General features: G+C 41.5%; 2 protein-coding genes across 10 annotated transcripts in view; one reads left to right on the plus strand and one right to left on the minus strand.

The window, feature by feature from the left end:
- Positions 1-21,900, minus strand: part of LOC147999255 (disks large homolog 5-like) — a 50,462-nt gene that overhangs the window by 11,104 nt on the left and 17,458 nt on the right. For 4 of the 6 annotated variants that reach the window (XM_087596324.1, XM_087596326.1, XM_087596323.1 and 1 more), the window contains one exon: positions 18,122-18,280. The gene's annotated coding sequence lies outside the window, so the exon portion shown is untranslated. Of the gene's footprint in view, positions 1-8,013; positions 8,089-17,693; positions 17,792-18,121; positions 18,281-21,900 lie in introns of all 6 variants that reach the window. The other 2 variants (XM_087596328.1, XM_087596325.1) reach the window with 2 other exon arrangements.
- LOC147999256 (disks large homolog 5-like) lies at positions 488-16,412 on the plus strand. 4 transcript variants are annotated; one of them, XM_087596370.1, is made up of 7 exons: positions 488-705; positions 1,932-1,998; positions 11,673-11,778; positions 12,845-13,004; positions 14,264-14,407; positions 15,038-15,200; positions 15,917-16,412. In XM_087596370.1, exons 3-7 carry the CDS (start codon positions 11,697-11,699, stop codon positions 15,944-15,946), a joined length of 579 nt encoding a protein of 192 aa, XP_087452496.1. In that variant the 5' UTR covers positions 488-705; positions 1,932-1,998; positions 11,673-11,696; the 3' UTR covers positions 15,947-16,412. The 4 variants fall into 4 exon arrangements, with proteins under 4 accessions (XP_087452496.1, XP_087452495.1, XP_087452494.1 ...); XM_087596368.1 differs by lacking the exon at positions 1,932-1,998 and adding an exon at positions 9,491-9,550 and having other exon boundaries at positions 529-705; XM_087596369.1 differs by lacking the exon at positions 1,932-1,998 and having other exon boundaries at positions 523-705.

Genomic DNA, 21,900 nt, shown 5'->3' on the forward strand with positions numbered 1-21,900 from the left:
GTGCACTGCAGAGAGGTCAAGTCATGTTGTGAAGTACCTTGTCCCACAAAGGCTCACTGTTCAGGGAGTTGACTGGAAAAGTAAGCTTATGCCCCTGGGCAGGGTCCCCATAGGGAGTGTCCTACACCCTGCCATCAGGTCTATTCCTGGTGCCATGCAAATTCAATTTGCAAGACCCAATGCTCTGGAAATGTCAAGAGCTAACGGAAATGTACCAGGAAGTGCACACCACAGCAAAGGGAGAGGATGGCACAGAGACCTATGCTATGGGTTAAAGGGCACGGAAAGGCCACCTTGAGCACAGGGGTCAGTCACCTCTTTCACAAACAAGGCAAAGGTCAATGCTCTCAGCTCTGGGAGCCTAAAGGGCTCTGTGGCTCCTAAGCCCTGCAGCTGCAGCCAGAAGCAGCACTGAACAGGATGTAAATGCTGAGTATGGCGATGTCAATAAAACTTTATTTACAAAACCAAATTGGTGGTAGTGGTGGTGGTGGTGGTGGTGGTGGTGGTGGTGGTGGTGGTGGTGGTGGTAGTGGTGGTGGTGGTGGTGATGGTGGTGGTGGTGTCGGCGGACTGGTTCATTTCAAAGCATGCTGGAGTGGCATGGCCACTGAGCATCGGGAAACACAGAAAGGAATGCGACCGGACGCAGGGCTCCCAACACCCTAGACGTCGACCTATGGCACTGGAACAGGGTCCCTGAAGGTAAGTCTGGACAGTCAGATAAGGTAAGTACAATTTATTACAAGGAAATGGGACAAGATAAATCTTCTCTTCATCTCGCTATGCTTAAGCATCTTTAAGAGTGCAGGGAATTCATGTCTCTCAGTCTGGTTTAGAAAAGTGTTTAGAGACAGCAAGAGTACACTCCATGGTTCCCTGACGAGGGTTCCAGGGATTCTGATATCTGGGTCAAAGTGAAAGTTAAGGAGAAAAAGGCTGTCAGGCAGGGCAAAAAGATTCCAATTTCTGGTCTCTTTGGGCTGTAATTTTTACTGTGTTCAAGGCCATGAATGCAGACAGGGTAATAACGAATACAGAACAAGAAGCTAGAGCTTCATTAAGACAAAACGAAAGTAAAAGTTTTGCCCTCTGCACCACTGCCTGAAGCAGGTTTTTCTAAGTCTTTTCCCGAGGATGGCATGTTGACCATTAGATTCACAAGATGATAATGACGAATTCACCTGCTTTTTCTTTTCCTATAATTAGGCCAGCATCGATTCAAGGTGTGGCCCAACCGACTTATTATAAAGGATGATACTGGTTGGTTGAAAAAGGTAGTAGCTTTCTATGAACCATATATTAAGTTTTTATGTATATTAAAATTAACATTGGAAAGAACAATGGTAGGAGAGGTAGCTGGAGGACAACTGCTGCAAATGCTTGCTTTTGAAAATGCTAATTAAGAGTACAGGAGAGCATTATTACCTATAAAGGAGGCTGGGGATATTAATGCTTATATGAAGGCATGCAAGGGTATCTTTTCTGAAAATGGAAAGATGCATATTTGGCACGTATTGATCCAGATAGAGTTATTAAATTATATGTTTAAATACTCTTGAATATCCTACAGGCACTTTCGCTCAGGATGAGTTGCCTTTAGAATGGGTTTATATTAAATAAAACTTTAACCAAACATTAACAATTAATGAGGAACAAATTTCTTTAATTATTCAGCAAGGCATACAAAGACCTGTTACTCTGTGGGGATATGATTGTGCTGCTATTGTTTTCCCATTAAGCAAAGATAAAGTGGAATATTTAATGCAGATGTCTGAGGTTTTTCAATTAGCCATGATTTCTTACACTGGAAATGTTGAATTTCATCCTCTCCATAGTAAATTGTGGGATTGCTTTAAAAAACAAAAAAAATTTGATAAATACACTAATTTCTGTTGATCCATTACCATCAGCCCTTACTGTGTTTACAGATGGCTCTAAGACCAAGATGGCTTATAGGACCAAAGATTAATTTTGGGGACAAGAATCTTCTTTTGGGTCAGTACAACAAAATGAATTATTAGCGGTAATTAATGTATTCCAGGATTTTACTCATGATGTAAAAATATTATAGCTGAGTCCGCTTATGTTGTAGGAGTAGTACAGAATATTGCGACTGCTGTTGTTTCTACATCTAAGCCTATATTAAATGTTATTCTCACATATTAAAGGACTATTGTTATTATGAAACTCTAGAATATTCATTACACATACTAGATCACATTCAAAATTTCCAGAATCTTTAACACTTGGCAATCATATGGTAGATCAATTAGTGGCATTTGCTACCCCAGAAGAACACATTCATAATCATGCCAATACAGGATATTTACATATTAAATATAAGATTCCCTATTCTCAAGCCAAACAAATTATTGCTAATTGCCTATGTGTCAGTCTTCACGTATAAAATGTATTCCATCTCAAATTAATCCCAGAAGGATGCAACTTAATACATCGTGTCAGATCGATATAACCCATATTTCTGAGTTTGGTCGCCTTTCATATATAGATGTAAGCATAGATAATTTTTCAAAATTTGTGTGGGCTACACCATTGCCAGGAGTACGCACTGCTCATGTTATACAGCATCTATTGGAAACTTTTGCTGTTATGGGACTGCCTTCTAAAATTAAAATTGATAATGGACAACATATATTTCTTATCAATATAAACAATTTTGTCAACGATATCATATTGTACATATTACTGGTACAGAACACAATACACAAGGACAAGCTTTTGTTGAAAGAATTCACCATATCCTGAAATGACAAATTATAAAATTAAAAAGGGGGAAAAGAGATGGCCTTATGCAACCTGAATGGAGTTTGCAGACCAGTACCAGGGCTATATTGGCACAAGCATTATACGTTATTAATTTTCTTAATTTACCACAAGGTGAAGTTATATCAAGAGCCAATAGACACTTTGTTGAACTTCCCCCAAGAAGGCATGGAAAAGACAGTATGGATAAAAATTGCCCGGGATGCTGAATGGCAGGAAAGGACATCATTGTATATAGGGGAGAGGGTTTTGTCTCATTACAGGATGGGAGACTATTCTGGTTGCCCGGGAGATGGATCCAAGCACAGAATAATAAGAACTGCTCCCTACCCTCAAAGGAATCCAGTTAAACCAGCTACATTTTCTCCTGATGGATGTTCTCAGGAGATGAGGAGGTGTCCTCCATTACTGAGGCCCTGGCTTCTCTTAGTGTCCACAAACAACAATGGATAAGGATCCGTGCAGTGACAACCCTATTACCTATGTGGGGTCAGGTGAAGCGATTAAGCACTGAAAGGAATAATTTTGTCTCCTTCAGGAAAGTCCTTTACGGCTGAGCACTTATTCTTAGCAATGTGTGTTTTACTCATGGTTTCTTCTGCTGCGGACAATGCCAGTTATCGGGCTTATATTGCTTATCATGATGAAATCCTACTACTTTTCTGTTAGTAAATATATGGATAATGACACAGAACATGATTGGAAGTTAATTCAAGCCTATTTAGAGGGTAATGAAAGTGCTTCAAAAGTAATTAATGCCTTGAAATATGATGTTCGAATGTCTTTTGGTAAACAGCTAGAAGATATGGAATAGCGAAATTATTGGCTGATCAATTGACAGGATTAGATCCCAAGGCTTGGCTTCAAAGGATTTTCCATAGCATGGGAGGAGCTAGTTTTGCCATAATCTTATGTACATTATGTATTATGTTGCTTTATTTTTACATGACTAAACCCCTACAAGGACCTTTAGCTATGTTATGTAAAGTGTTACTTTAAAACAAAAGAAAAAAGAAGGAATTGTTAAGACATAGAGATGCAGCTCCCAGGCAGGGTCAAGAAAGGCCTGGTGCCAGATTCAAGTAGGGGCTGGAATGCCGCTCTGGAGAAGAAAATGTTTTTCTCACTTGGCCTTAAATTATGTTCTGCTGTGTCCCGTTTTGTGGAAGTGGTTCTAACGCTCTCTTGGTAATGGTGAGTATATTTTGATTATAATAAGAGAGGTTATTTGTTATATGAATATTTTTAGAAGAAGCTTTCGTTTATTCGTCTTTCTTTGTTTAATCTTCCCTCATTGTTCCTGGTATCCTGGGAATAATGATCTTATGGTATCTTGACACAATGAAAATTGTAGTAATGCATATTCTTAGCTTAATAAGGATTAATAAAGCTTACAACTGCGTGCAGTTTCTTATGCCTTTGCTCTGCACCCCCTGTGTCCTGGGGGTATGCGACCATACCCAGGGCCCCAACTCACTACACATTGACAATGGGTCACCGCACAAAACACAGAAGCATCTACCTTAGTCAAAAATGGACATTTTATTGAATGCACACACTAACACTGATTGATCACATCCATAGCTAAGATACTAGGGGCAGGTCCGTGGCCCAAAATACATTCTTCTAAACCTATGAAGCGAAAGAAAGAAAGAAAGAAAGAAAGAAAGAAAGAAAGAAAGAAAGAAAGAAAGAAAGGAAGGAAGGAAGGAAGGAAGGAAGGAAGGAAGAAGAAAAAACACAAAAAACTTAAGCTTCTCATAGGAACTTCGCAGGAAGTGTTGTCTGGCGGTCAGTTCTGATTAGGCCATTTTAGATGAAACAGTGCATAGTGACCCTTAATGTGATGGGCCCTATATAAAGCTTTTTGCAATATTGGAATTTTAACAAACCTCATCCAGAACATACAGCAGAGGCAAGGATGTGATCACCATGTCCTTGCTCTCTATCAGGTTATTTTTATGTGTCCTTGATTGTCAGGCATAGAACAGCAACAATCTGAAATAGCTGGTAGACATGGAACAAAGTGGCTAAAACTATAGTTGTGGGTTACACACCTCAACTGTCAAAGGCTAATGCTGTCCTCAGAGACCTCGGAGGCCCCTCTTGTAAGACTATCTATTGGAAAGTGGAAGCAGGTTTATCTGAGTTCAAAGTGAACAGGGCCAGCCAGGGAGAGGGCAACATGGGATACTTGAGACCCTGTCTAAAACCAGCACAAAAACCAACCCTTCATTCAAAGCATCATCTATTAATTCTTTCTTATTTACCACTTTCTCCCTACCAGCCTTTCAGTCTGGAATGGTAGAAAAGGACTGGGAATGTTCCTTCTATTCTAAGGACCTTGATCTCTCTTTCCTTAGGTCCACATTAAGAACACATGCAAATGGATATCACCATCTGAACAACTTAGTATCATCTACTCAGTATATCTAGCCTAATACTGTGCTGTGACAATCTCAAGCTTCCCTGAGTTTCGCTGAACTAGCAAGAAGTATGAAGTACTGAGGCCACACCCCAGTGATCCTTTCAAGGGGTTAGAAGAAAACCATGAGAGATGCTCCACTTCTTTGTCCTTAGATTAAATCACATTGACACAATGTGGGTGGACTATTTAACCAGACATGTTTCTCCCAACCCCACCTTTCTGAGTTCAGACCATGGCAGAATTCATGCCCCACCACCCTAGATATTGAGTTTTGTGATATGTAATTATTATTTAAACCTATGTATTAAATTTTGTCATTTTGTTAATTTTTGTGGTTTTCCCAGTCTTCTTTGATTAACTTTCCTAGTTTTATTAATTTATCCCCTGTGTTCTCTGGTATTTTGTCCTTCCCTTCAAACTAAAGTATTCCTTTTAGGATCCTCTACAGAGCTGTCTTACTGGTTACTCATATTTTGTTAAATTTATTTTTAGTATGCATTCGTCAGCACAGTAGCTGGGCAGCTGCCTGCCCTCCATGGTATCAGATCTACTTTCCAAACAATAACGCTCAACTCTTACAGGCTGTGTAGCATCTTGACTGTTTTTGTTCCACTTGGACAGCCCTCAGGACCAGGCTCTCCTCTCCCTTAACCATGGCTGCTGTCCTCTTCCTCTCTTCTCTCCATCACACATGTTCTTCCTTTATTCTCTGGCAGCTTCTTCTTCCTTCTTCCCTCCTCATGATCCTCTCTAGCAAAGCCCTCAAAGCTCCCCTCCCCCATCTCTCTGCTGTGCAGCTGTTGGCTGTTGGCTTCTTTATAATCACAGTTAACTGGGAACAGGGTCAGTTATTTGGGGTTAACCAGTCCTGAGTTCCACAAATTAGCATTAAAATACAAGCAGAATTAGGCCAATCCACTACAGGGATTTTTGTTTGTTTGTTTGGTTGGTTTGGTTTAATTTTCATTTACCTTTTTACTTGTTATTTTATTTTTGGCTATTTTTTATTAATCGGTTATTTTATTTATTTACATTTCAACTGTTGTCCTGCTTTCCAGACTCCCCTCATCAAACCTTACATCCCGTTTCTGCTCAGCTTTGCCTATGTGACAGTGCTCCTGCACCCACACATATCCATCCCCACCTCACATCTCTAGGATCTGCCTTTGGTGGGGCTCCAGGCCTCACCTTGAACCATAGAGCATCCTTGCATACAGTTTGGCTGGCAGTTTGGCCCCTGGGAGCTTGGGGATTAGGGAAAGAAGATCTGTTCAGATATTAAAGCCAATGTTTGCTGCATTCTCTTCTTTTTCTGGTTATAGGTGAAATTATGTTTGTGTGCTTCTCTTTTTTTAAATTATTGAGAGAAGATTAATTTCTTGGTTTTTCTTGGGTATAGTTTAGTTCATTGTCTTGGAGTTTTCCTCCTATTAGCCTCTGTTGTGCTTTCTTACAGAAAAGAATTCTTTAATTTGGTTTTGTCATGAAATATCCTGGTTCCTCCTTTTATGGTGATTGATGATTATGCTGGATATAGGAGCCTGTGTCTGTATTACATCTGCCCAAGATTTTCTGACTTTTAGAATCTCTGTTGAGAAGTCTGGTGTAATTCAGATACGTCTCAATTTATTTGTTACTAGATATTTATACCTTACCCCTTTTAATGTTCTTTCTTGATCTGTGCATTTAGCGTTTTAATTATTATGTGAATGGAGGAATTTTTCTGGTACAAGTAGTTTGATGTTCTGTAGGCTTGTTGTACCTTTATTGCCTTTTCTTTCTTTACCTTATGAAAGTTTGCTGCTATGATTTGTTGAAGGTGTTTACTGGATCTATGAACTAGAAATCTTAATTCTCTTCTCTATCTATTATCCTTAGGTTTCAACATTTAATTGTGTCCTGAAATTCATGGATGTTTTGGATTCAGTAAACCATACATGTTTATCTGAGATGGGTGTTTTGTGCTTTGTGGGATGACCTCCTTGACCCCAGGCTGCATGAAGAATCTCAGCTGACAATGGGGACATAAATCATGAGTTTGTGTAGCAAGACCCAGGCCTCTTCCAGGTTCTTAGATATTAACTGAGAACCTCAAATACAGTAGTAATGTGATAGTGTGGTGTGAATCTAGTTACTCTTCTCTATTTTGATATAGATGACTCTTTTTGTGTCATGGTCAGCTTATAATGACTAGAAGACCTAAGCTTGAGAATAACCAAAGACTACATTGCTTCTCTAGCAGCTGAGCTTTTAAAAGCCCTGGTGTGACAGCAACTTTTGGTGGACATTCTGGATTATTCCTTCTGTACTTTAACTCTCTGTGTCACTTCCACCATGAGTAAGTTAGTTCAATTCCATAAATTGAAAATCCATCACCTGGAAGAAATACTCTTTTTTTTAAAGATTTATTTATTTATTTATCATATACAAGTACACCGTGACTGTCTTCAGACACACCAGAAGAGGGCATCAGATCTCATTACAGATGGTTGTGAGCCACCATGTGGTTGCTGGGATTTGAACTCAGGACCTCTGGAAGAGCTGTCAGTGCTCTTAACCACTAAGCCATCTCTTTAGCCCAAGAAATACTTTCTGAATATGATCTGAGATTGGCCATGGAAAAAGGGTAGCTTGAACTGTCCCACCTAGGTTCTGGGCCTGCACAGGCCTGCTCTCCAAAAGAAACCTGTGTTCACAGCTGTTGGCTGGCTAAGAAAGATTTCACGAGACATGATACACAGCCCTCGGACTTCTGCTCCAGTCATCTGCACAATTTTTCCCGGACGATATCCTCATACCTCCAGCAGGCGGGTGATGAAGCTGTCCACTCTCAGCTCCCCTTCAGCCATCTTGTGGGCACCAGACTCTCCTCCCTGCAGCAGGAACAAAGGCTTCTCCATGGTGGCTGCAGCAGCAGTGGTGGTTTGGCATTCTCACCTAGGAGGCCCTATGCCTTTCTACCCCAGTTCCAACTCACCTCAGGCCCGGGCCTTCCCCCCATCCACTTCCCACGGAGCAGGGAGAGCAGCACCCACTAGAAATAAAAGGGAAGCCCTTGGTCCTGCCAAGAGTGAACCCCCAGTGAAGGGGCTTGTTGGGGGGGGGGAGGGTGGTAATGGTGGGAGGATGAGAAGGGGAACACCCATATAGAAGGGGAGGGGGAGGTGTTAGGGGGATGTTTGCCTGGAAACCCACAAAGGTAATAACAATTGAAATGTAAATAAGATATACCCAATTTAATAAAGATGGAGAAAAAAATAGAAAGAAAAGGCACACATTTAAAACAGAAGAATATGGACCCTAATTTTAAACCACAGCTCTGTCAATTAACTATACCTTAAGGAAGCTCAGAAAAGCAGGCCAAACAATTAATATTTTCTCGGTTTAAGTAAATAATAATGTCCGCTTCTTGCTATTGTGGAGGGAATTAAATAGATAATATGTAATCATGGAAGTTTTGAAGTACCATCCATTTTTCTGTTCATTAAATCAATCTTACTCATTTCATTGATGAAATATGTATGTTTTCCGTTTCACAGTTATATGTATAATAAAACCAGTATAAAAACCTTCAGAATATTCAGTTATTATAGATATTTGTCATTTCTTACAGAGGGCAACTATGATTGACTACACCCAATTCTATAAAAAACAAAACTCAGGAAACCTGGCCCTTGGCAGCAATGAATCAAGAAATATCTAGGATGGTGGGGCATGAATTCTGCCAAGCAATGACCTCAGATAGGTGGGGTTGTGAGGAAGATGTGTGGTGGAATAGCACACTAGATTCACGTTATATCATCTTGATTTAATCGAAGGACAAAGAAGTGCAGTATCTCTGATGGCTTTCTTCTAACCCCTTGAAAGGTTCACTGGGGTTTGACCATAGAACTTCATTCTTCTTGCTGGGACAGCAACACTCAGGGAAGCTTGAGATCGCCATAGGCACAGTATTAGGCTAGAAATGCTGAGTAGGTGATACTAAGTTATTCAGATGGTGATACCCTTTTCATTTGTTCTTAACGTGGACCTAAGGAAAGACAGATCGAGGTCCTTAGAATACAAAGATCATTTCCAGTTCTTTTCTACCTTTCCTGAATGAAAGACTGGTTGGCAGAGAATGGTAAAAATTCAAGAATTGGTAGATGATGCTTTGAATGGAGGGTGGGTTTCAGTGCTGGTTTTAGACAGGGTCTCAATTACCCCATCTTGTTCTCTATGTTGCTCGTCAGGTTCACTTTGAGCTCAAATAAAGCTGCTTCCACTTTCCAACAGGTAGTCTTACAAAGGGGCCTCCAAGGACTGTGAGGACAGCATTAGCCAATGAGAGCTGAGGTGTGTAACCCACAACTATAGCTTTATCTGAAAGACCCTCAGACAGAGGAGACTCTCGCTCCAGTACTGAGGACAATCACCACCCCATGAACACACAGGACTCAGTCTTGATGTAAAAACAAGAGGTTTACTTTGGGATACCAATGCACTGGGGCTCGACACGGTCCTCACGCAGGAGGGATGTGAGGAGCCTCAAACAACAGAAATATACAGCTTAAAATGTCAGTTAAGATTACACAGTTTCCTTAGCTCAGCTATTTCGTGCCAAGGATAACTAGGCAGATGTTTCTCATCCTGGAATTCCTGGGATAAGGCCGTAACCACATCAATGCAGCTATTTCAGTATGAAGGACGTCTGACTTGATATATGTTTTCTTATCCTGGGGTTCCCAGGACAAGGACCAAGGATATCTGTCTTGGCAGGTGTTTCTCTTCTGGAGTTCCCAGGACAAGGCTATAGCTATGTCAGCCTATAGCACAGCTGCATTCAGTACCAAGGATATCTCACTTCTATAGTGGTCAGTCAGCTTCCCAGAGATGTTTCCTGTCTTCTAATTGCCCTGCAGTAAATATGTTCTGTACCCTCTGTTCTTATGGTCCGGCAGCTTCCTAGAGAGTGGGTGGGAATGTGCTTTCTGTACTTTCTGGTCTATTGTCTAATGTGTAGGGGCTAAGCGAGGGCCAGCTTAAAAGATTCTCATTCGTAAGATATGGCTGTACTGATATCAAACGGGGATCTTTCATATCCACTTTCTTCCAAGTCTACCAGCCATCTCAGATTGTTGCTGTAATATGCCTGACAATCAAGGACATAGAAAAATAACTTGATACACAGCAAGGACATTGTGATCATATTCTGTGTTGTTATGTATGTTCTAGATGAGGTTGGTTAAAATGACAATATTGCACAAAGCTTTATATAGGACCCATCAAATTAAGGTTCACTATGCACTGTCATAGCTAAAATGGCCTGGTCAGAAGTGACCACTGGATCACTCTTCTGTAACTTCACATGAAAGGCTTGTGCTTTTTGTGTTTTTTTATTTTTCTGTTTTTTCTTATTTATTTATTTATTTATTTATTTATTTATTTATTTATTTATTTATTGTTTTATATGTTGTCAGGAAGATAGTTCAAGTCATGGATCTGCCCCCAAAATCTGAGCTTTGCTACCAATACTGTAAACAGTATTAGTGTATGCATTCAATAAAATAACTTGTTTTTTTTTTAGTAGGATAGATGCGTTTGTGTTTTGTGGGGTGATCCATGAAACAGGAGTGAAGATGCTTGTTTCTTACTCTGTCCACTGAGTTATGTCTCTAGGCTTGTCCAACTCCTTTGGCTGTACCACCCCCCACACACACACATTGCTGACTATTTTATTTTTCAGATGAAATCAGACGTTATAGCTTAGAGAGGCCTGTAAGCAATCCTGCTTTTGTAACTTAGGTGCAGAGAGGAGAGCCCCACACTCAGCCTGAGGGTGCATTCACTGGTGGATCCAATATTTCAGTTTCCTCTGCTAACAGATCACCACATTGTTGCCAGGACCATAATGAATGCAATTCTTTCTCCTAAGGAATCCGGTGGCAACTGTTAAATGTTAAGCACAAAGCTTCAGGTTGTACCTATAATACACACCCACATCGCAACCTACCCTACAGGCTATTTCTGGGTGTGATTTCATGCACCTGCACATGATGAGACAGGAGACCTCTTTGGCTACTTATAGTAACTGGTGTGATTTCTCAGTAATCTTTAATGGGTAATATTGCTGACTGAGGAGAATTTGAGGTAGGATGAAACATTTCTGTGCAGGGATTGGGGAGGAAGCACTCATTTAGATATATAGCAATGACTTAGGTTTTTCCAATCAAGCCTAGAGCCAAATTTGGCTTTGGAAGCATGTGGTGCTCAGTGGCTATGCCACAGGGAAGTCTCCTGAAAAGGGCACATCAGCTTTTGCTCAGTACAGGGAGAACATTAGCAGGGAGGCAAAGTCTGTTCTCCGTGACATCAGCAGTCCCTTCGTGGACATTCTATTGTCTCCTAGAGAGACCTTGGAATCCCTGTGACGTCACCAGTATCGTTGTGACAACCAATTCCCTACTTTTTCTCTTAGTGTCCAAAGGATATATCCACAGACATGTTTGCCCGTCTTCTCAGGCGCTTTGGGAGAGTTGATGTTGATAGAGAAGAGTCTAGAGTGAAGCAAACGAAACCTAAAGGTAATGATGGACACAGGACATGGGGAAGGTGGAGTAAGTTCTGGGCAGTGTATGTTGAGCTTCCTCTCAGGGGTGAGTGTGGGGGCCTTCAGCTGGCCTTTATAGCAATGGGCCACAACCACTGGAACATCTCCACAGATATTGAATTCCATGATTATCACAATTCCTGAAAGTCAAGGTTTTCACATTATTAGTTTCTCCATAACCACATGGAGGATATGGCAATGCCTATGCTATTATTGGGTGAACTTCTAGTCTTTACTTTTACAGTGCATTCGGTATGTTAAATTGATATAATAACACCATAAGTAGTCATGGAGGGTATAACTTTTCTGAATTAAACAGGGCATCAATGTACTTCACTTTCATTGCTTCTTTAAATTCAGTGACTATCTGACAGTAGTAAGAGGGAGAGAACTGTGCTCCTGGCATGACCTTATATTCTTAGAACTCCTGTGACTACCTCTGGCTGACGGGGCCAATCTTACCTTCATATATTAGAGGTTCTGTGTGGCAGATATTTTTCTACAGTAGCCAAACTATATGGAGCAGGTAGAGAAAGAGCCTGTAACCTATTGGCACTTCTGGGGCATTTGTCATTTCAGTAGGGGGAATTAATAAATCTGTTGACCATGTCCTCCCCCTACATGACTTTTTAATGCAAAGTTATTGGACTAGAGTAACAGTGTAGGATATCTGAGTATCCCTGATCAATCAATTCATTGTGGATGCTGAATTGATGATCTGACTTCTGAAACCAGAGGGGTGAGGGTCCTGAAACCAGGTTGTAGCCTGCGTACCTGATAATAATCCTGGAGAAGGCATCTCTCTGGTACTTGTAAGCCTGTGTGGGCGGGCATAGGGAACACCTGGCTGCTTACATCTCTTGGTCTCTATATAGTAGTGGGGGAACTGTGATCCACTTAGGATGCCTCTTACACATAGACCAAACTCCTTGCAGTGACACTGGCTTCCAAGCATGTTCTCCTGTTTGGACCTCACTGTGGTCTGTGTATGCTCTATGCATTCACCCCATGCGGGTTCACTTGTGTTCTTCTACCTACAGCGGCCTGCAGACAGACGTCATCCCCTGAAAATGTCCTAAACAAGGTGCAGGCCAACGAGGAAGAGGAGAGGCTGAATAGAGAACTGGAGCTAACTACCAAGGAGAGAAATGAGCTGACAGATCGCCTCCTTTATGTGACAGGTGGATCCATGAGAAAGAGGTATGCATTGCTCCAAACAAACGACCTTGTTCTAAACCTCATCTCCCATAGATAGGAGATTCAGAACCTGACCCTTACTGAGGAGTGAGATTGAAAATGGACTCTCTGATTCTGCCTGTTGAAAATCTGAACTTGCAATCTGAGTGAAGATTTCAGGGATAAAGTCACTGGAGCATGAGTTCCCAGTGTACAATTGGAAAGCCCTTGACAGGTGGTAGTTTTGCAAGGTTCTGGGTGCTGTGAGTTTGTGGAGAGTGTTTGTGCTTGCTAGGAAGGTGACTGAACGCTATCATCTCCTGGCAGCAGCCTTAGGTGACAGGTCCCACAGTGTTCATATCAATGCTTAAGTAGAAGGCCTGAGGCTCTGGCCTGCTCCTTCTTGTCTCTGTGCGTTACACTCTGAGACAGTAATGGTGCATGCATTTCTACTGATTCTCATTGTGCTCTTTCCATATTTGTCTCTCTTTCTCATTCTCTGAGTCTGTTTACTTTTCTTTTCTTTTTCTTTTTTTTTTTTTTTGGTTCTTTTTTTCGGAGCTGGAGACCTTACTTTTCTTTTCTTGTGGGTGTGCCCCAGCTTGTGTGTCTGTGTGTGCACAGCTCTGCATGCATGTGCACAACCTTTATATGTTTCTCTATCCCTCCACCTTTGGAATTTAGGGGTCTGTTTTTTGACCTCAGGATTTACCTTTATAATAGTTTCATGGAGGTGTAAGTGCTTTATTTTGGAAGCCCCACTTTCAACAGCACAGTTCTTTGCCTGTGTAGTCACATTTGTCTATACATTTGTATGCCTTGGGCAGATTATAAGTTTGTGGCAATATCTGGTCTCATCTCCAGAATTATGTGTACTGTCTGCCTCTAGAATATTAGTTATTCGGCTTGTAGCATTCCACTTGTCAAAACAGGAAAAATGAAATCAGAGGTTTCTGGATGTGTGTGTGTGTGTGTGTGTGTGTGTGTGTGTGTGTGTGTGTGTGTGGTTGGGTAAGCTCTGTGGCCTAGGCTCTTGACAGCATAACAGGTTTGAATGCAGATCCAGCCCTCCTGATTGAAAAAAGTGAGCCAGGGAACCCTTTATCTGGGTGCTTAGCTTCTGTTGTCCTGGGCACACAATTCCAAGTTTCTGAAGCTGAAGAAGATCCAAATATGTAGAATTCAGAAAGTGTCCTTCCAGGGCTGGGGTAATACAAGACATAGCCTGAGTTCATATAATCCTAAACCTTGATGTTCATTGGGTTCTATCTTCCTGGGGCCAGCCCCTACTTCAGGCCAAATCCATTTTATGAAAACTTGAAGATAAAGGAGAAAGAGGTCATGTCATTACTGCACAACTTAGACACAAAGAACATTGAACATCGTGAGAAATTTCAGGAGCTCAAGAAGGAGATTAACTTCTATCGGTAAGTACTGGTCAAAAGGGCCCATCACTTGTGGAATATCCATTGCTGCCTCTCTTTGTTCTGGACTGGAGAGCCTGCAGCTCTGGGTCCATGTCTTCTGCTGTTTAAATATCACTGTGCCGTGGGTCTTTTGGACTCAGTTTCAGTTCCATAAGAGACTGTTACTTATCACCACAGTGTCTATGCATCTTTAGAAGGCTCTGGATAGAACTATACTGATTCAGGCATCAGAGTGTTATTAGGCCGACCTGGGCCTCTGGGGTCATACCAGGTTTAACAAAGCTCAATGTGGGGACCACATGGTTAGCATGACCTCCCTTGGTCATACTGTCCTCTTGTGGTTGTTTACTGCCTACTAATTGATGTTGCCCAGATGCATTGGGCTTTCATGGATAGTTGTAGATTCCTTGTTCTTTTGGAGAGACATGGACTGTTAGGTGCTTGGGTCACAGAAACAATTTATTCTTCCCTGGATTGGCCGTTTGCTGTTTGTGGAGCAGCCTTACATGTATGGAGATGTATTCTATGAAGTCTTTATGGGTATCTGGGTCCTGGTGGAGTTTGTGGGATTTGGCAGTTGGAATGGGAGGAAGAGGCTTCAGGATCTTACTATGCAGAGTGTGTTTCCAGCAACCTGCACAGCCGGCTCCTGATGGACCAGGCATGTATGAAGAAGAAGTTGGTCACATTGAAGCAGGAGAGCAAGGAGTTAGAGCGATATTTGTTTGAGTTGAACCCGAATGCTGAAGACGAACAGGAGAAGACCAGCAACCTCCAGACCCAGCAAAATTTGGTAGGAACAAGCAGCTGAGTCAGATTAACAATGTCTGATACCATTTGCCTATTGGATACATCTTTGCTTCCCCTATCATCTTTCTAATCTTCCCACACCCAATCAGTCACCCACCTCATGTGATAGAGTTATTCATTGCTCTGTCTATGCACAAGTATTCTGGGATGTTAACCACTTTTCAGAAACTGAATTATGGGCAAGTACACTTCTCTGCCCTTTTTGAAACTGCAGTCCAGAAATGGTGACAGAGGAATAACATATCACATGACTGCATCTCCCTGTCATAGATTGGATGCTATGAAGAGTTTTGAACGAGTTCTTGGTCGTGTGACAAAGGTCATACAGGGGTCATGTGATGGTTGGATGCACCTTGTAGGGATAAGAACCAAGTGCAAATGGCAAATGAGTCCTGGTCATTGGCTTTGATCTCAGTATCATGTGGCCTTCTACTTTCTTCCTGCAATCCAGTTAGGTCTCTTCTCCTTTCCCCGTTCTTGGTTTTCACTGGTAGAAGTTTGAGGAGCAGCTTGTTCTCCCACAGGACTGTGAGGGTTGTTGGTGACTTTCCCCAGGCTGCAGAGATATCAGCAATGATTTCAGTGAAAAGATCAGTGCTGTCTGTCCAATGCAGCTGAAGGGACAGAAGGCAGCAACTTGACACCTGGTATGCGTGTCCCCACTAAATCAGTGTCTTAATAGCTGCCTTCTCCTCCCAGGTCTCAGGAACTGCAGGAGACATGGCATAGGACAGATCCCAAGAAGACAGCCCCCTGAAGAGTGAGTTTCTCTGTCAGGAGTTCCCTGCTGACGACAATCCTCAACAGTCAAAGACTTTTTTGGGGAGAATATTCTTCTTCTCAGTTAATTTCCTCATTGTATAGAGACCCTAAATTTATGTATCCGTATGCCAGCCTGTCTCATTGAGGTCTTTCTCCTCTCTCATACCGACAACACCATTTGAGAGACATCTGAGGGGACTGCCTTGACATCTCCCTAGAGGAGAAACAGCACTACAACTGTGTTTCTAAATGTTCATTAAGAAAATGCTGTTAAGAAATATTTTTGGTTATGATTTTCATTGAAGTTTTCTTTTTGTTATTTCATAGTTATATATTCTTGTTACTGTTTTTCATTTTTTATACCATTTTAGTTGTTCATTTTATGCCTGTTTTTTGTAAATTGTATTCCTTATGAATAAAAATTGATTTGTAACTCTTGACTCTTAAGACCATCTTATTCAAGTGTCCTTTCCCCTCCTGTAGACTTAGAACTGACAGCTGGATATGGATCTTTGCATGGTCCAGGCAGCATGAGTAAATAGGGAATTTAAAGCCACCAAGCTGTACACAGGGTGATAGTGTCTTTTGTGTGGATAATGTGACTTTTTTTATGGACACACACTTTATGATGTAATCACTGACATACTGTATCCATGCTGTCATGTGTTCTGCTCATCCTAATCTATATCAGTCTACAACACCCATTCCTTATTGACTGTTTGCCCAGATATTGAGTAACACACACTCATGCCTGTAGAGCTGCAGAAAAAATGACAACTTTCACAAAGGAATATAGAATAATCCTAATCGAGAACCATGTGCCTCGGTTTTTCTTACAATACAGCATTAGTATTAAACCACAAAGATAATGACCATCAACGTCATTTTGGGAAATAGGTTTTTATAGGTGCTGTTTCATTTGATCATTCATATGCTGTGTTTTTTATTGTTGCTGATTATATTTATTTTTATCATGTAACTCAATGGATCTTTTTTTTTCAAATGTATGTCTGGGCCACTCCTGAGTGCATTTCCCTCATGATCCAAAAGAGGGAATAGCATTCCCCATTGTAGATGATTGTTAGGGTCCATGTGGTTCTTCTGAGAGAGCAGCAGATGCTCTAACCTGTGAGCCATCACCACAGCTCCTGTAGGTAGCTTTTGTCCTTCCAGGGCATGTGCTATACTAGATGGACGCCATCTTCTCCCATTAAGGAGAGAGATCTCAGGAGATGTGTATGTACAGGTGGTTGAGGGGTGCCTGCTCAATGTGGTAGCCTGCTAGGCATCCACACCGGGCTCTGGTGCCTCCACTGCTCATTGTGCATTCAGCATCATCCTCCAGCATCACTCAGTTTCAATTCCAAACAGAGCTTTCACTTACTATCGATGATCATATAGATTATGCACATCTGATAAAATACAGAAGAGACTAGCCTCCTTCTACAGGCCAACTTGGCATAATGAATTCTTTTGATAGAAAGCAAGATAATTATCTTAATCTATGCAGTTTAGGGAGGTCCTCAAGAGCATCCATAGTGAATGCAGACTGCAGCTGTGACCACATGTTTCTTTTGCAGAGCAGGTCTGTGCAAGCCCAGAACTTAGGTGGGATAGTTCATGTTTCACCTTTTACATGGAAATCTGTGATCGTATTGAGAAAGTATATTTTCCTCGTGACTCATTTACAATTTATGGAATTAAACTGACTTACTGAGAGTGGAGGTGACTCAGAGAGATAAAGTGCAGAAGACTTATCCAGTAAGTCTGCAAACAGATGCTGTCTCATTAGGGCTTTTCAATGCTCAGCAGCTAGAGAAGCAAGGGAGAGGCATTGGTGACTCTCAAGCTTAGGTCCTCTAGTCATTATAAGCTGAGCATGACACAAAAAGTCATAGGTATCACACTAGAATCTAGTAACTAGATTTAACCAACCTATCACATTAATGCTATGTTTGGTGGTATTTTTTGCTCTCTTAGGACCTGGAAGAGGCTTGGGGTTTTCTAATCCTACTCATAATTTATTAATCTTCCCAACACTATGGGCTTTGTTCTGTTAATGCTAACAGCGCCATCCAATACCTAGGATATTTTCTACTGACATGTGTGACGTGAGACAAAACAGTCCCTGTCATCCGTCACCTGAATAAACTTCCTTAGAGGACAGTGTAGTTGGAGGGTCCTTCTTTCCTCTCCAAGATCGAGAAACATTTCCAGTCTTCAGACAAGTGTGTCAGCCATTGTCCAGTGACTGTCTTGAGATGTCCACATTGTCAGCTGAGTGTCGTCATCCAGCCTGCCCTGGAATTGTTGTAGATGATTAATAGGGTTCCAGCCCTAGGATTTAATTCAGTGCTACAGTACTTGGCAAACACACTCAAAGCCCTAGCTGCCACCCTAGTCCTGTGTGCTCTAGAGAAAGAAAATAAAGAACCACATTGTCTATCAAGTTTCTCCTCCAATAGAAGGAGAATCTGCATTGGGTCTTTTAAGTAACTCTAAGCCCCAGTTTCCCCACAGCTCCCTCCATCGATTGCACTATTGGTGCATTTTCAGTAATTCTCACTTTATTTTTGGTGTGCAAAGAATATGCACCATGTCAGTAAAGTGTGTGTGTGTGTGTGTGTGTGTGTGTGTTCATCCATGAACTCACTATAAATTATTATCAAATGACCCAGAAGACCGTGGAGAAACCTGTCGATGTGCATGCAGAATTATGTTACTACTGTTCCATGGCACCTTGCAGGGAACACTGAAATAGTGGGCTGCTTTAATAGAGCCTAAAACCAGGCTATGCATGGTTTTCTGTGAGATTGTGATGTGCAACACCACAACAGAGATCAGCAGAAGCTTCATTTATTCCATGTTGCTGTTACCAAGAGGAGGCAAAGCTTCATCCCATAGAGAGTCTGTAGGATCTGATCAAGGGCAATAAACTCAGGGTTGAAATCAAGCCTTTAGAAACAAAGAGAAAAATACAAAGTCAAGGAAAGCAAGAGCTGTGTTTTCTTCCTCTTTTTTTTTTTTTGAGAAGATCCACAAGAGAGACAACCCCTTCCTCTAACTAACAATGCAGAAGAGAGACAATACATAAATTAAAAATCAGAAATGAAATGAGGGACATAACAATAGACACCGAGCAAATTCCAAAATCATTAGTTCTTACTCCCGAGGACTTTACGCCAGAAAACTGGAATATTTCTTCGATATTGTTGATTTTGTAGACAGATAACAATTACCAAAGTTAAATCCAGATCTGGGAAGGTATTTGAATAATACCCCTAAGAAAATAGATACACTCATTAAAGGTTACATACATTATATATTATATTGCTTTCTTTTTGCACGATTAAACCCCTTTGAGGACATTTAGGTATGTTATAGAAAGTGTTACTTTTAAAACAAAAGAACAAAGAAAGAAATTGTGGTGTCACTGAGATACACTTCCCAGACAGGATCAAGGAAAGACAGCTGAGAGATGCAAGCAGGGGCTGGAATGCTGCCCTTGAGAAGAAAATGTTTTCTCACTTTACCTCACACTATGTTGTACTGTGTCCTATGTTTGTGGATGCGGCTCTCATGCTCTCTGGCTTATGACAAGTGTATTGTGATACTAGGAAGAAGGGTGGTTTGCTATACAGATATTTTAAGAAGAAGCCTTTGCTTAGTCTTACTTCTTTGCCTAGTCTTGCCTCAGTCGTTCCTGGTATCATGGGAATAACGATCTTATTATATCTTGCCAAAAGGGAAAGTGAGGTAATGCATATTCATGCCTATATAAGGGTTAATAAACTTGCAGCTGCATGCAGTTGCATCTGCCTTTGCTCTGCATCCCCTGTGTCCTGGTTATTTGTGACCGTACCTGGGCCCCCAACGCACTAGATATTGACAAGCATCACCCTTTTCAGTGTTAGGTATATATTTTTTTGAAATCTATGATGTGGAGGCGTATTACAGCAACAATATGAAATAGCAGGCTAGCATGTATGAAAATTGCTGTGTTTAAGCTAGGTGTGGGGACAAGTCCTCAAAAGGAGCTGTTAAGATGGGAAACATATAATGCGTTTGTTGCTGGAATTGAGTTGCCTCAGCTGTGTTGCTCTGCCTGCTCAGTGTCCATTCAACATCACTCTGTTTCTACACAGGAACTCAAGGTTTGCCCCAGCCGCCTGTGAGCTGTGATATGGGCAGAGAAAGGCCAGGACACAGTGCTGGTTTTCCACTACTCAGTTATGCTGAAATTTCCACTACTGTACCTGTATACACAAGTACAGTGTGGTCAGTTATTATAGATATTTGTCATTTCTTACAGAGGGCAACTATGATTGACTACACCCAATTCTACAAAAAACAAAACTCAGGAAACCTGGCCCTTGGCAGCAATGAATCAAGAAATATCTAGGATGGTGGGGCATGAATTCTGCCAAGCAATGAACTCTGATAGTTGGGGTTGTGAGGAAGATGGATGGTTGAATAGCCCAATAGATTCATGTCGTATCATCTTGATTTAATCTAAGGACAAAGAAGTGCAGTATCTCTGATGGCTTTCTTCTAACCCCTTGAAAGGTTCACTGGGGTTTGACCTCAGTTCTTCATTCTTCTTGCTGGGGCAGCAACACTCAGGGAAGCTTGAGATTGCCATAGGCACAGTATTAGGCTAGAAATGCTGAGTAGGTGATACTAAGTTGTTCAGATGGTGATACCCATTTCATTTGTTCTTAACGTGAACCTAAGGAAAGACAGATCAAGGTCCTTAGAATACAAAGATCATTTCCAGTTCTTTTCTACCTTTCCTGAATGAAAGACTGGTTGGCAAAGAATGGTAAAAATTCAAGAATTGGTAGATGATGCTTTGAATGAAGGGTGTGTTTCTGTGCTGGTTTTAGACAGGTTCTCAATTACCCCATCTTGTTCTCTACCTTGCTCGTCAGGTTCACTTTGAGCTCAAATAAAGCTGCTTCCACTTTCCAACAGGTAGTCTTACAAAGGGGCCTCCAAGGACTGTGAGGACAGCATTAGCCAATGAGAGCTGAGGTGTGTAACCCACAACTATAGCTTTATCTGAAAGACCCTCAGACAGAGGAGACTCTCGCTCCAGTCCTGAGGACAATCACCACCCCATGAACACACAGGACTCAGTCTTGATGTAAAAACAAGAGGTTTACTTTGGGATACCAATGCACTGGGGCTCGACACGGTCCTCACGCAGGAGGGATGTGAGGAGCCTCAAACAACAGAAATATACAGCTTAAAATGTCAGTTAAGATTACACAGTTTCCTTAGCTCAGCTATTTCGTGCCAAGGATAACTAGGCAGATGTTTCTCGTCCTGGAATTCCTGGGATAAGGCCGTAACCACATCAATGCAGCTATTTCAGTATGAAGGACGTCTGACTTGATATATGTTTTCTTATCCTGGGGTTCCCAGGACAAGGACCAAGGATATCTGTCTTGGCAGGTGTTTCTCTTCTGGAGTTCCCAGGACAAGGCTATAGCTATGTCAGCCTATAGCACAGCTGCATTCAGTACCAAGGACATCTCACGTCTATAGTGGTCAGTCAGCTTCCCAGAGATGTTTCCTGTCTTCTAATTGCCCTGCAGTAAATATGTTCTGTACCCTCTGTTCTTATGGTCCGGCAGCTTCCTAGAGAGTGGGTGGGAATGTGCTTTCTTTACTTTCTGGTCTATTGTCTAATGTGTAGGGGCTAAGCGAGGGCCAGCTTAAAAGATTCTCATTCGTAAGAAATGGCTATACTGATAGCAAACGGGGATCTTTCATATCCACTTTCTTCCAAGTCTACCAGCCATCTCAGATTGTTGCTGTAACATGCCTGACAATCAAGGACATAGAAAAATAACTTGATACACAGCAAGGACATTGTGATCATATCCTGTGTTGTTATGTATGTTCTAGATGAGGTT

Source organism: Rattus norvegicus, chromosome 19, assembly GCF_021556685.1.
Source record: "Rattus norvegicus strain SHRSP/BbbUtx chromosome 19, alternate assembly SHRSP_T2T, whole genome shotgun sequence".
Lineage (NCBI taxonomy): Eukaryota > Metazoa > Chordata > Mammalia > Rodentia > Muridae > Rattus > Rattus norvegicus.

What these genes read in the sequence shown, in the direction of transcription:
- LOC147999256 (XM_087596368.1), top strand. An exon ending in GGTGGATCCATGAGAAAGAG is followed by an intron (nt 13,005 to 14,263) that starts GTATGCATTGCT and finishes TCCTGGGGCCAG; the next exon opens with CCCCTACTTCAGGCCAAATC. An exon ending in AAGGAGATTAACTTCTATCG is followed by an intron (nt 14,408 to 15,037) that starts GTAAGTACTGGT and finishes GTGTGTTTCCAG; the next exon opens with CAACCTGCACAGCCGGCTCC.